The sequence below is a fragment of the Neoarius graeffei genome, chromosome 8 (genome assembly GCF_027579695.1).
Source record: "Neoarius graeffei isolate fNeoGra1 chromosome 8, fNeoGra1.pri, whole genome shotgun sequence".
Lineage (NCBI taxonomy): Eukaryota > Metazoa > Chordata > Actinopteri > Siluriformes > Ariidae > Neoarius > Neoarius graeffei.
Window position 1 is genome coordinate 47,813,004 of NC_083576.1, and position 13,010 is coordinate 47,826,013.

At 40.5% G+C, this 13,010-nt stretch overlaps 1 protein-coding gene across 1 annotated transcript in view; it reads right to left on the bottom strand.

The window, feature by feature from the left end:
* The window catches only part of cul4b (cullin 4B), a 40,355-nt gene that overhangs the window by 3,525 nt on the left and 23,820 nt on the right, over positions 1 to 13,010 (bottom strand). Inside the window, exons 8-17 of the mRNA XM_060927704.1 lie at positions 10,271 to 10,353; positions 10,113 to 10,180; positions 9,899 to 10,017; positions 8,784 to 8,976; positions 8,008 to 8,112; positions 7,800 to 7,910; positions 7,585 to 7,670; positions 7,399 to 7,506; positions 7,171 to 7,284; positions 4,215 to 4,320 (exon numbers count right to left, since the gene is read on the bottom strand). Coding sequence (XP_060783687.1) covers positions 4,215 to 4,320; positions 7,171 to 7,284; positions 7,399 to 7,506; positions 7,585 to 7,670; positions 7,800 to 7,910; positions 8,008 to 8,112; positions 8,784 to 8,976; positions 9,899 to 10,017; positions 10,113 to 10,180; positions 10,271 to 10,353 — 1,093 coding nt within the window. The remainder of the gene's footprint in view (positions 1 to 4,214; positions 4,321 to 7,170; positions 7,285 to 7,398; positions 7,507 to 7,584; positions 7,671 to 7,799; positions 7,911 to 8,007; positions 8,113 to 8,783; positions 8,977 to 9,898; positions 10,018 to 10,112; positions 10,181 to 10,270; positions 10,354 to 13,010) is intronic.

Below are 13,010 nucleotides of genomic sequence, written 5' to 3' on the forward strand. Positions count from 1 at the left end.
TGTGTATGTATATATATATATGCGCGCTGTATTTACTGTATGGACATGGTATCAGAATTTTATTTATAAGCAGTCGCCACATGTACCCATAGGGTACCCATTTTTTTTTCTGATATCTTCCTTCATACTCATCATAAGTGCTACTGGGCCAGGTTTGTTTTGCCTTGCAACACTTTTGTTTTTAGTATTGTTTTGAGTGAAATATTTTGTATTACTAATGCATACACTTAAAATGTATTAGGGCATTCATCTGAAATGCAGGACTGTATTTTGTATAATGTGTGGACAAAAAAACATGTATACCGTATAAAACAACTTCACTCCTTTCTCACCGAAAACAATCTGTATGAGCCCTTTCAATCTGGTCTCCGCCCACATCACAGTCCAGAGACTGCTCTTCTGTGAGTGGTAAATGATCTCCTCCTGTCTGCTGATAGTGGTTCACTTAACATTCTCATTCTCCTTGACTTAAATGCTGCATTTGACACCGTCAATCATGACAGACTCATCTCCCATCTGTCAGATATTGGTAGCACAGACAGCCCTCCAATGGTTTCAGTCCTACCTCACCAACAGACGACAGTTTGTCACACTGGGTCCACATAAGTCCTTCATTACTTGTGATGTCCCCCAGGGGTCTGTTCTTGGGCCTCTCCTCTTCCTTATATACATCCTGCCCTTTGGCCAAACTACTTGTAACTGTGGTATTAACGTCCATTGCTACGCTGATGACATTCAATTCTATCTCACTACATCCTCCCCCACTGACCCCTCTCCAAGTTCCCTCAATGACTGTCTATCAGACCTCAAGCTGTAGATGCAGAATAATTTTCTGAAACTTAACACACAAATCATGCTTATCGGCCCAAAATCCTCCAGCTTCAGTCTTAACATTGACGGCGCACTTGTTAAATCTTCACCTGTTGTTAGAAACCTTGGAATCTTGTTCGACCCCTCACTCAACTTTGATCCCCACATTAAATCCCTCACCAAGGCTGCTTTCTTCCACCTCCAGAACATTGCCCGCTTTTGCCCCTTTCTTCCCATTAGTGATGCTCAAACTTTGGTCCACTCCTTCATTATGTCCCACTTAGATTATTGCAACTCCCTTTTCACTGGCCTCCCTACTAAATCCCTTCAAAGACTACAAAACATTCAGAACTCTGCAGTGAGACTCCTCACCCACACCAAACCATCTGCTCAGATCACCCCCATTCTTTCTCAGCTTCGCTGGCTACCTGTTCTGTCCCCTATTAAGTATAAAATCTTACTACTCACCTTCAAAGCTCTCCATCACCTTGCTCCTTCTTACATCTGTGATCTTCTGACCCCTTACACTCCATCCCGCTCTCTCAGATCCTCTAGCCATAATCTCCTTGCTATTCCTCACACTAGACTCTACCTTGGGTGGCAGGTCCTTCAGCGCCATGGCCCCCGAGCTCTGGAATTCCCTTCCTCAACCCCCCCGTGACTGCTCTTCCCTTCCTTTCTTCAAAGCTCATCTCAAAATCTTTGTTTCATGAACACTCCTCCACCACCACTGCATAAACTCACCACTCTTTAGCAACATTTTTTTTTGCGTGTGTTGTTTTCTTTGACCTATGTAAAGCAACCTCGAGTTTGAAAAAGGTGCTATATAAATGAAAATTATTACTACTACTACTACTATATAATAGTCACTTTTGAAAATAACGCTCTCTTTTGCATGTGTCTCAATCATATTTAAAGCATTTTAAAAGTCTGGTTACCTCCTAAAGTGAAAAGAAAGAAAGCTGCATTTAAAGTGCACATCACGGGTAAATTCAGGAGTGAGATCAATGTAATTCTCCGATTTTATATTAAACTTTGGTCAAATATCTGTAACATTCTGCATTCTCTGCAATTTTTTTTACCTTGCGCAATACCAGAAAAATTCAGTTGAAATCAAGCCATTTGAGGCGAATTGGTCCGCCTCTGAAAAAACTTGGCATTTGGATTTCCCGGCAAACATTGATTTTCGTGACATCATCTGTGCGACGCCTCCTTCTGAATCCTACATCAGCGCTGGTTTGGTTTGACCTGGTGGTTTTCTGCAAATTTCTTCAACGTTATCACATAGTTATTAAAATGGTGAACAGATGTATCGTAGGAGGGTGTAGCAACACCAATCTTGATGGAATTAGTACTCATCGTTTTCCAAAAGACCGGAAAATAAGAGAGAAATGGGAGCGCTTGGTCTACACAGGCTGTGCACTGAAACCATGCAAAGCTCGCGCAGCCTGCTGGCGCTTCCGCAGATAACGTCACGAATCTGGCTCCAGACTCCCTTGGGATTTTTCCAGACACGTTTTGTTATTTTATTTTTTTCTGCTGTAGACAGATGGCCTTGCGCAAAATTACCCTTCTGGATGAGTGTGTAAAGGGACATACTTTCATATAAAAAAAAAAAAAAAAACGAAATTGGTTCAGAATATGCCTGTGGCAGTGGGGGCGTGGTCAAGTGTCGGTCTGTGACCGGAGGGCTACGTCAGGGAAGGTAAGTGGCAGAATCACTACACTTGATGTGGATTAACCTGTGTTTGTGTGTCTTCCCCAGTGACCGCGCCCTATTTAAGGAGGAGAGCGAGAGCAGAGCGGGCTCTCTCCCGACCAGAACACGTGTGTGGCGTGTGTGTATAAGTAAACGTATAGAAGCTGAAAAGCTGACAATAAAAGAGTTATTGAGAACTCAGTACTGGCCTGCCGTGCTTCTGTGCTCCACCCACCTAGAACGCTTGCTACAATGCCCTTTAAGGGTTCCATTCTGACTGCACTGATTTTCTACAACTGAACTGAATAGGCTTATATCCATTTCACTATGGCATGTAAGCATCCGAAAACTTGGTCAAAATGGGACATTCAAGGTGTGAGTAATTTACACTTAGCCAGAAAAAGTTTTAGGCATCTTTCACAAACACTGTGGTAAAAACAGTCAGTCAGTCAGTCTGGCTCCTTACCCAAGGTGATCTTTGCAGGCAGACAGCCTGGATCTCGATTTAAAGAATACCATGTTTTGGTGAAATGCATTTCTGTCTTCTTAAAATGGAGTTGTCACTAGGGCTGTAACGATATGCATATCGAAATCGAAATCGCGATACGCAGAGCCACGATCCGTATCGCGATGCAAGAAGGCAGAATCGCGGTACACCCTTTCAAACTTCTCCTCAGCCCAAAAACAGAGGCGCTTCCAAACTTCAATTTATGAATACTTTACTTTTTATTTAAATTACACTTTACACTTACTTAAATTACTTTTATTTTTTTTATATCTATTAGTAAGTCGTTTTTTCGCCGACCTGCGACAATCTTTTGCGAGTCATGCAACGTCCACACTCGCCACTGGCAGAGCATTCATTTCTTTTAAGCGGTCGCCATTCTGGTTGCGACGCGGGGAGCGAATCTGTAAACAAGCAGCTCATTGGCTGGCTAGGTGTGCCACAAGCCAATCACAATCACTTGACCGGAAAGGCATGCAGTGTTGCCAGATTGGGCAGGTTTAGGTGCTTTTTGGCTGGTTTTGAACATATGTTGGGGTGGAAAACGTTAGCAATATCTGGCAACACTGAAGCATGTCTGCTTGGGCGGAAGCCTTCTGCGGCAGTTACATTTTGACACGCGAGCAATGTTTCACCATAAAAATTCCGTAATTTCCATCTGTTTTCCGCGATCACAGAAAATCATTGGCCCTATGAGAGTGAGACAGTGAGAGAGCCACCCTCCCCCCCCAAAAAAAAATCTTAACGGATTTACACGATTTGGAAAAATTACTTTCAGAACCGAAAAACCAGAGCTTCCGGCTCAACAGTATTATTTTGAGAAATAAAACAATCTTTGGATATACATTTGTTCATTTTTGCATACATATTACTCATTCTCTGCAGTGGTCTGAATTATTTGTTATTAAATAGTTAATGTAAGTAAGTAAATGTTAATAAGTCAAATTTACTACTTTAAAAAAACATTTTTAAAAAATCGTGGGCGTATCGAATCGTGGGTCAAAAATCGCGATACGAATCGAATCGTGAGTTGGGTGTATCGTTACAGCCCTAGTTGTCACAGTATACTAAGGGCAGACACTGAGGTTTCATAATTTTGGCTGCAATCACCACACCAGACTTCATCATTCCCAGTACGCAAAGAAGTCCCACGGACTTTAAAATGAGGACACTTGAAAAGAATTCTATTTTTACACATACCTATTCCTGTGGCCAGTTTGATCTCTTCCAAGGAAAATTCTTCTCCTTCATTAAACATCAGCAGAACTAACGTCTGAAACAGTGACACTTGAAGCTCTTTCTTCCCCTTTAGAAAGTAACAAATAAGATCAAGTCGTCTCAGGGCTCCTTTTGGTTCTAAGAATGCAGCTTATTAATCATAAATCATAAATAAAAACAATATAAAAATTTGCAAATCATGGAAACCCTACAGTGCCTTGCAAAAGTATTCATACCCCTTGAACTTTTTCACATTTTTCCACCTTACAACCACAAACTTAAGTTTTTTTTTAATTGAGATTTTGTGTGATAGACCAACACAGAGTAGCACATAATTGTGAAGTGAAATGAAAATGATAAATGGTCTTCAAAATTTTAAACAAATAAAAATCTGAAAAAATGCGATGTGCATTAGTTTTCAGCCCCCCTTTGTAGAGCCACCTTTTGCTGCAATTACAGCTGCAAGTCTTTTGTGGTATGTCTCTACCAGCTTTGCACATCTAGACACTGAAATTTTTGCTCATTCTTCTTTGCAAAATAGCCCAAGCTCAGCCAGATTGGATGGAGAGCGTCTGTGAACAGCAATTTTCAAGTCTTGCCACAGATGCTCAATGGGATTTAGGTCTGGACTTTGACTGGGCCATTCTAACACATGAATATTCTTTGATCTAAACCATTCCATTGTAGCTCTGGCTGTATGTTTAGGGTCATTGTCTTGGTGGAAGGTGAATCTCCTTCCCAGTTTCAAGTCTTTTGCAGCCTCCAACAGGTTTTCTTCCAGGATTGCCCTGTATTTAGCTCCATCCATCTTCCCATCAACTCTGACCAGCTTCCCTGTCCCTGCTGAAGAAAAGCATCCCCATAGCATGATGCTGCCACCACCATGTTTCAGAGTGGGGATGGTGTGTGCAGGGTGATGAGCAGTGTTAGTTTTACGCCACACGTAGCGCTTTGCATTTAGGCCAAAAAATTCAACTTTGGTCTCACCTGACCAAAGCACCTTCTTCCACATGTTTGCTGTGTCCCCTATATGGCTTCTTATGCCTGTCTTTCAACAATGGCTTTCTTCTTGCCACTCTTCCAAAAAGGCCAGATTTGTGGAGTGTACGACTTATAGTTGTCCTGTGCACAGATTCTCTCACCTGAGCTGTGGATTTCTGCAGCTTCTCCAGAGTGATCATGGGCCTCTTGGCTGCTTCTCTGACCAGTGCTCTCCTTGCTCGCTCTGTCAGTGTAGGTGGACGGCCATGTCTTGGTAGGTTTGCAGTTGTGCCATACTTTTTCTATTTTTGAATGATGGATTGAACAGTACTTCTTGAGATGTTCAGAGCTTGGGATATTTTTTTATAACCTAACCCTGCTTTAAACTTCTCCAGAACTTTATCCTTGACCTGTCTGGTGAGTTCTTTGGTCTTCATGATGCTGTTTGTTCTTCAGTGTTCTCTAACAAACCACTGAGGCCTTCACAGAACAAGTGTATTTATGCTGAGAGTAAATTACACACAGTAGGACTCTTAACTAATTAGATGACTTCTGAAGGCAACTGATTGCACTGGATTGTATTTAGAGGTATCAGAGTACAGGGAGCTGAATACTAATGCACACCACATTTTTCAGATTTTTATTTGTTTAAAATTTTGAAGACCATTTATCATTTTCGTTTCACTTCACAATTATGTGCTACTCTGTGTTGGTCTATCACAAAATCTCAATAAAAAGCTTTTAAGTTCGTGGTTGTAAGGTGGAAAAATGTTAAAAAGTTCAAGGGGTATGAATACTTTTGCAAGGCACTGTATATTCCATTGAAAGTAGTACAAAGACAACATTAACGGTTGAAACTAAATAAATTTTTTTTTTTGGAAAAATATGCTCATTTTGAATTTAGTGTCAGCAACATATTACAAAAAAATTGGGACTGGGCAAAAAAAAAGATTGAAAAAGTTGTGTAATGCTTAAATAAATAAATAAATAAATAAATAAAATGGTTAATTGGCCACAGGTCAGTAACATGACTGGATATAAAAAGAGCATCCCAGAGCAGCCGAGTCTCTCAGATGTATAGATGGAGAGGGGGTTCACTGCTTGGTCAAAGACTGCATGGGCAACTAGTGCAACAATTTAAGAATAACACTCCTCAATGTAACATTGCAAAGGATTTGGGGATCACATCATCTATGGTCAATATCATCATTAAAAGGTTCAGAGAATCCAGAGAAATGGGACCATTCGCCTTGTTATAAACACACAGTTCAAAAGCCAGCATCTGTGATGGTATCGGAGTGCATTAATGCACATGAAGTGGGTAGCTTGCACATTTGGGAAGGCATCATTAATGCTGAAAAATATATACACGTTTCTGGGCAACATGCTGCCATCCAAACAAAATCTTTTTCAGGGAAGGCCTTGTTTATTTCAGCAAGACAATGCCAAACTCCATTCTGTATGCATTACAACTACATGGCTCCAGAGTAAAAAGAGTCTGGGCGCTAAACTGGCCTGCCTGCATCCAGATGCATCTTCCACTGAAAACTTTTAGCACACTATGAAGCACAAAATATAACAAAGGAGACCCCAAACTACTGAGCAACTGAAATTGTATATCAGGCAAGAATGGGACAACATTTCTCTTTCTGAGTAAAGCAATTGGTCTCCTCAGTTCCCAAAAATTTACTGTCGTTAAAAGTAGAGGTGATGCAACACAATGGTAAACATGCCCATCCCAACTTTTTTTGAAACATGGTGTTGGCATCAAATTCAAAATGAGGATATTTTTAAAAAATTCAGTTTCAACATTTGATACGTTGTCTCTGTACTACTTTCAATGAAATAAGTTTTCCATGATTTACAAATCATCGCATTCTGCTTTTATTTACGTTTCACACAGCATCCCAACTTTTTTGGAATTGGGGTTGTACAATGTGATGCTTTTCTGGCATACCTCTTTGAATTCAGCTTTTAATACACAATGTCCTAATGTTGATTGCCACTGTAGTTTTCTTCCGCTGTGCTTCCCAAGATAAAAGGTCTTGAAGATTTCTTGTAGCCTCACCATCTTGGAGAATGAAAACAAGAACACTAAAAATGATTTTAATTCTAATTATTTATCAATTTTAATTATAATGCTAAGTCTAAAGCTTTTTTTTTTTCTTTAATTTGCCAAACAAACCTCTGGAGGCAGATGAACTTCCATGGGGACGTACGTTGGCCAATAACCCATAGTGAGAATGTTCACAGTCAGCTCAATATTACCTGGGATATTTTGGCATTGCATGTACTGAAATGAGAGATGCCACATGAACACAACCAATCGAAAGGACTCCAATTTAAAAAAAACAAAACAAAAAACTATTACCTGTTTGAATTGCACCATGATATCTTTTGAGAGCTCCATGTCCTTGAACATTCCTTCCAATTTACTGGTAAAAGCTGCTCCACATTCTAAATTAAAAAAAATAAAATAAAATAAAAGCTATCATTCCATTCAGATGATTTGTAATGAAATAGTGACACGAGGTCCTATATCACTAAACAATTTGCTTAAATTAATTACAGCCATAGAGCAATTACCATGTTTCAGTTTTGAGAGCATTGACTTCTCAGCATCAACAGAGGCACTTTTTCCAACCAGCAACCTCTTTGCCAGGTCTTTTTTGTAGAAGGCCTCAAACACATCTTTGCCTATTAAACAAAAAAAGCTGAGTTGTAATAATATAATTCAACATATTCTCCTTGTCAGTTTGGTGGAGAAAGGGTGGCATACAAAAAAAGCTCTCACCATATATAAACCTGAATATGATCATAATCTTGTCCAGCATCTTCTCAAGTTCTTCATCTGTGGCTTCCTTATTTCCTGCCCGTAGTTTCGAATCCACATACTTTGCTAAAAGACAAAATCATTGTTATATTCACAGAAGAACGTTGCTTTGAACTTTTAAACTAGACTGTAATTTCTAAAGGCCAATTTATGCTGACAACCCAGTCCTCGCAGATAGCGTCGCAGACAGTGTCTGCGTAGCCCCCCCACCTTCGCAGACGCTCTGCGCGCACCTCCCAAAAATTGTGACCACCGCAGAAGCCTCGCAGACAATGTCGCAGACAAGAGGGCTCTGATTGGTCCACTCTACATCCGCTGTACACGCACTTTCGCTTCCCTACTTTCCCGGTTTGGTTTGTTTTCACGACCGCCATTTTTAAAAACACGAGCGAAGATGGAGCAGCACGAAGAGCGGTTGATCGAGGAAGTGAGGAAGTACGTACATCTATACGACTCCAGTTCTAGTCATTATAAGTAACCGGAGGATAAACACTCCACTAACCACACCCACCAAATACTCCTAGCGATTTCGCGACTTTGCGCCCCCTTTGCTTTGTGGCGGTGAATAACATCGCGCACGCCTATTACTCCCCGCTCAACGATAAATTACAAATGTCTGCAAAAAAAGCTATCTGCGAAAGCCTTGTCGCAAGAGCATACAGAGGCCTTAAGGAGTTTAAATCTTGCAATAAAGCAGTATGAACTCAAGCATACAAGAGATTTCAAGCAATGCTCACCTATAAGCTCTGCAGGTTTGTTCGGCCGCTTGTTGATGAAGGTCTCAAAAGCTTCCTTCATGGCATTTACAAATTTTTCATTCTTCATGAAGCATATATCGATGATGGAATCCACTTTATCCTTGAAGTCCAGCAGTTCCTGCACCATTGTCTTGTCTTTCTCAGGATTGATAACTATTGTACTACCAAAGGCCTGTAAGATTAATTATTAATTCAATCAATTAATTTAAAAACATCAGTTCAGGCAAGAAGGATTTTTTTTTTTTAAACTCAGTAGGTTTTTTTTGTTTTGTTTTTCTTTAAAAGTAGACAGCCTTTCGATTTCATAAAACCGATGAAATTTAGTTCCCTCTGAAATACGTTTATTTCTGTAATATCTATTTTTTTTTTTAAATAAATAAAAACCCCAACACCCCAGGCCATTCTGTGGCTGGGAAGTTATTTAATTTGAGGGGATTCCCTAGCAAATAATGTGCTCGCTTCACGCAGTCAAGCAGATGGGGAAGTCCAGTGTGCACATGCGCATGTTTACCTTTTGTCGTCGTCTTTTGGGTGTTACGGCAGCTGGCATCCAGTGTTGCATTACTGTCGTCTACAGGTTTACCTTTGACCGTGCACTGACAGTTACATCGTTCTGTCGCTAAACGAACAGCTGATCACACCGAGGTGCTCGCTGACCGCCGATATTTATTAGTTTGGTCCTGCGTTTCCTTTCCTTCGCAACATAACGTCTTTTCTTCTCGCTTTCTGTTACTGTAGTCGGTCTTTCACGTTTCATTCACGTCCTCCATTTTCCTCTCCTGTTTCAAAATTTGTATCCCACAATGCCTTGCCCGAATGGGGAAAACCCACCACGTGATGCATGATGTCATGGTGAAGCAAGAAATAATAGCGGAGAATTTAGGGCCATGTGGCCCTAAATTCATTAATTGTTCTATTAAAAAAAAAACTAATAAAATTAGAAGTCTGTGATTCGAATTCAGTAGCTTTCGGTCCACTAAATGAAAATAATCGGGTGTCAGGGAAAATTCTTTTTATGACCTAAACCTGAAAAATCTGAAAGTCAGTCTACCTTTAATTGAAGCTCAATCAACATTCATAACCTTCCAGTTTACCTTGATATACTCAATCCAGTGCTGCAGAAGGACCTGCACTCCTCCTCGGACCCGACTGAACAGCTGATAAAGCAAAGACAAATCCTGGATACGGTTCTCATCCAGCAGATGATTCAACCCTAGCACACCATGACAAACATTTGGCAAAAATTTTTTTAACCGTTTCTCTATTAAAAAGGTTGAAGCAAAAATGAGTTCTTTTCCAGGCTATTACCTTTCTGAAGTGTTGAGGTCAGATGTTCACCAAGTAATTGCTTCTCCACAGTGGCAATGAGGGGTTTTCTAAGACAGATCACAAAGAAAAGTCAGTCACATTTCCAATATCCATCATACAATTCCATTTTCTGAGGGCTGATTATGACTAAGCATTACTGTGTGCTCTGGTCCAAGTATGTGATGACCCTGTCTGCTTCCTCTTCCAATCGTTTGTTTACATGATGAAGATACTCCGGCACCTTCAGGAGAAAAAAAATCCTTTATTTATAGTTGCCATTTTGATTTACGATAAATCCAAAATGCCACTTGACTGACAAGGAGCCTCATTTATCAAGCTGGACACAAACAGATTTATTCCTCAATCATTCCTGAGTGTTTAGACAAATTAAGTATTCATGAAAATCCCTTAGGAAAAAAAAGGTTTGTATTCTATTCATCCAGAGTGTGTGTAAATTTAAGCATAAGCAGCCTAACTAAATCTACCCCTCAACTTCATCGTCTTTTGTATGGATTATTCCCCTTTTAAATCTGGAACATACGGTCAAGTTTAAAAGACTTATTTTTATTTCATTTACAGCATTTAGCAGATGTCTTTATCCATAGCAACTTACAGAAGTGATTTGTAGTCTCACAAAATACATCCTCATGTTAGTTCACTAAGTCAAGGAGTAAGAGTACCATCAAGAAGTGTGTGTGAAAACAAGTGATTATGTTATTTGCATTAATTATGAAAAATAAAGAAAGCAAGTAAACCCAATAGTCCGGGAGCCAAAGGCCCAAATTTGGCTGAACCTGGCTTCGTCGGTTAAAGTTTTTTTTTTTGCTGTTTGTTGTTGTCCAAGGTCTACTCATTAAGATAAGAGAGGGTGCCCGGTGATATCCCTTGGGCAATTCCGGATATTGGCCCTTTATTGCTGGATGTGCTGCAGTCATAGCCTAAATTCTGACATTTTGGCATTCTTCACTTTATGTTCACCAAAGTCTATATATCATACTTATTTTTGTGTTTGTTAACATAATAGGATGAGTTTAAGGCCTGGGGGTGGGGTTCCAGCCATGGTTGGGGGTGTGGCCATGCAATTGGGGGCGGGGCTTATACCAAAAAGCCCTTTATTACTCTATTACTTTGGTTGTTAATGCGAGCCTTAAATTATTAGGCATACACTCCATTGTCATCCTTGTGTTTACTTCTGCAGGGGCATATGAGGGACACAATTAGCTAATTCAAGCCAACTTGTGTAGCTATCTTGCTAACTCTGTCAATCACACTGCCCCCAAAAGATCACAGCACGCATAAGCTAAGCAGAGAAACTATTTGACTGTAATCATGAAAGAGCAGTGACATGTACTCACTGCTCACCAGTGAACTAGACCCATAGTTTCACAACACTGGCTAGCACACCCAACTCTCACCTAGTAAATGCTAGCCACTGATTTTTTTAAGCTAATACATTAAGCTAATAGATTGCTTATTTTAACGATATTGACTGTTGAAATAGTAATGTCCCTGGTTCCCTAGTAAAATTCAGGGCATTGTCCCCGATTATCATCTCAAAAGTCTGTTAACCTTACCCTCACCCCCACTCCAAACCACACTGCTTGTGGACTGAGAGTCATGTGCACTAGCCAGTCCACTGACTAGCATGACTTTTAAAACGTTGGGCAGTAAGGTTTCCTTAAGCTAATACATTAAGCTAATAGATTGCTTATTTTTACGATATTGACTGTTGAAATAGTAATGTTCCTGGTTCCCTAGTAAAATTCAGGGCATTGTCCCCGATTCACCCCCACTCCAAACCACACTGCTCTTCCACTGACTAGCACGACTTTTAAAACGTTGGGGAGTAAGGTTTACTTAACATTCTCCTCTGTACTAGCTGGCATCCAGTACATAAGCATATTTTTACAGACACTAAGCAATGGCAAAGGGTTTAGAGGGTTTTTTTTTTCATCTGAACTCTTAGTTCTTTCCTTAAATAGTTTTTGTGTTTTGTGTGCGTGTTTGCATACTGTATGTAATTCATCTCATCTCATTATCTCTAGCCGCTTTATCCTTCTACAGGGTCGCAGGCAAGCTGGAGCCTATCCCAGCTGACTACGGGCGAAAGGCGGGGTACACCCTGGACAAGTCGCCAGGTCATCACAGGGCTGACACATAGACACAGACAACCATTCACACTCACATTCACACCTACGGTCAATTTAGAGTCACCAGTTAACCTAACCTGCATGTCTTTGGACTGTGGGGGAAACCGGAGCACCCGGAGGAAACCCACGCGGACACGGGGAGAACATGCAAACTCCACACAGAAAGGCCCTCGCCAGCCCCGGGGCTCGAACCCAGGACCTTCTTGCTGTGAGGCGACAGCGCTAACCACTACACCACCGTGCCGCCCCTGTATGTAATTATTTTACATAATTATTGCTCATTAGTGTGTGTGCATGTGTATGTGTGCGTGTGCATGCATGCATGCACGTACATGCTTTATGTACTGTAGTTCTTGTATCAAAATTGTTAATTTTGCAAATTTATGAAAGGGTCAATTACACGTTTGACTAATTTGAATGACAGTAAAGCGTGAATACTGTACAGCCAATTTGGTTAATTGAAAATCAGTATCTTTTGCTATTCTTGTGTGTGTGTGTGTGCGCGCATGCTGTATATGCCATTTTGCATGCTTGATATATTGCATACTGTAGTTTTACATAGTGGATCACTGGTGTGAGTGTATATGCATGCTGTATATAGTTCTATTGCATGCTGTATATAGTTCTTTTACATAGTGGATCACTGGTGTGAATGTATATGCATGCTGTATATATTTCTATTTCATGCTGTATATACAGTAGTTCTTTTACATAGTGGATCACTGGTGTGAGTGTATGCATGCTGTAT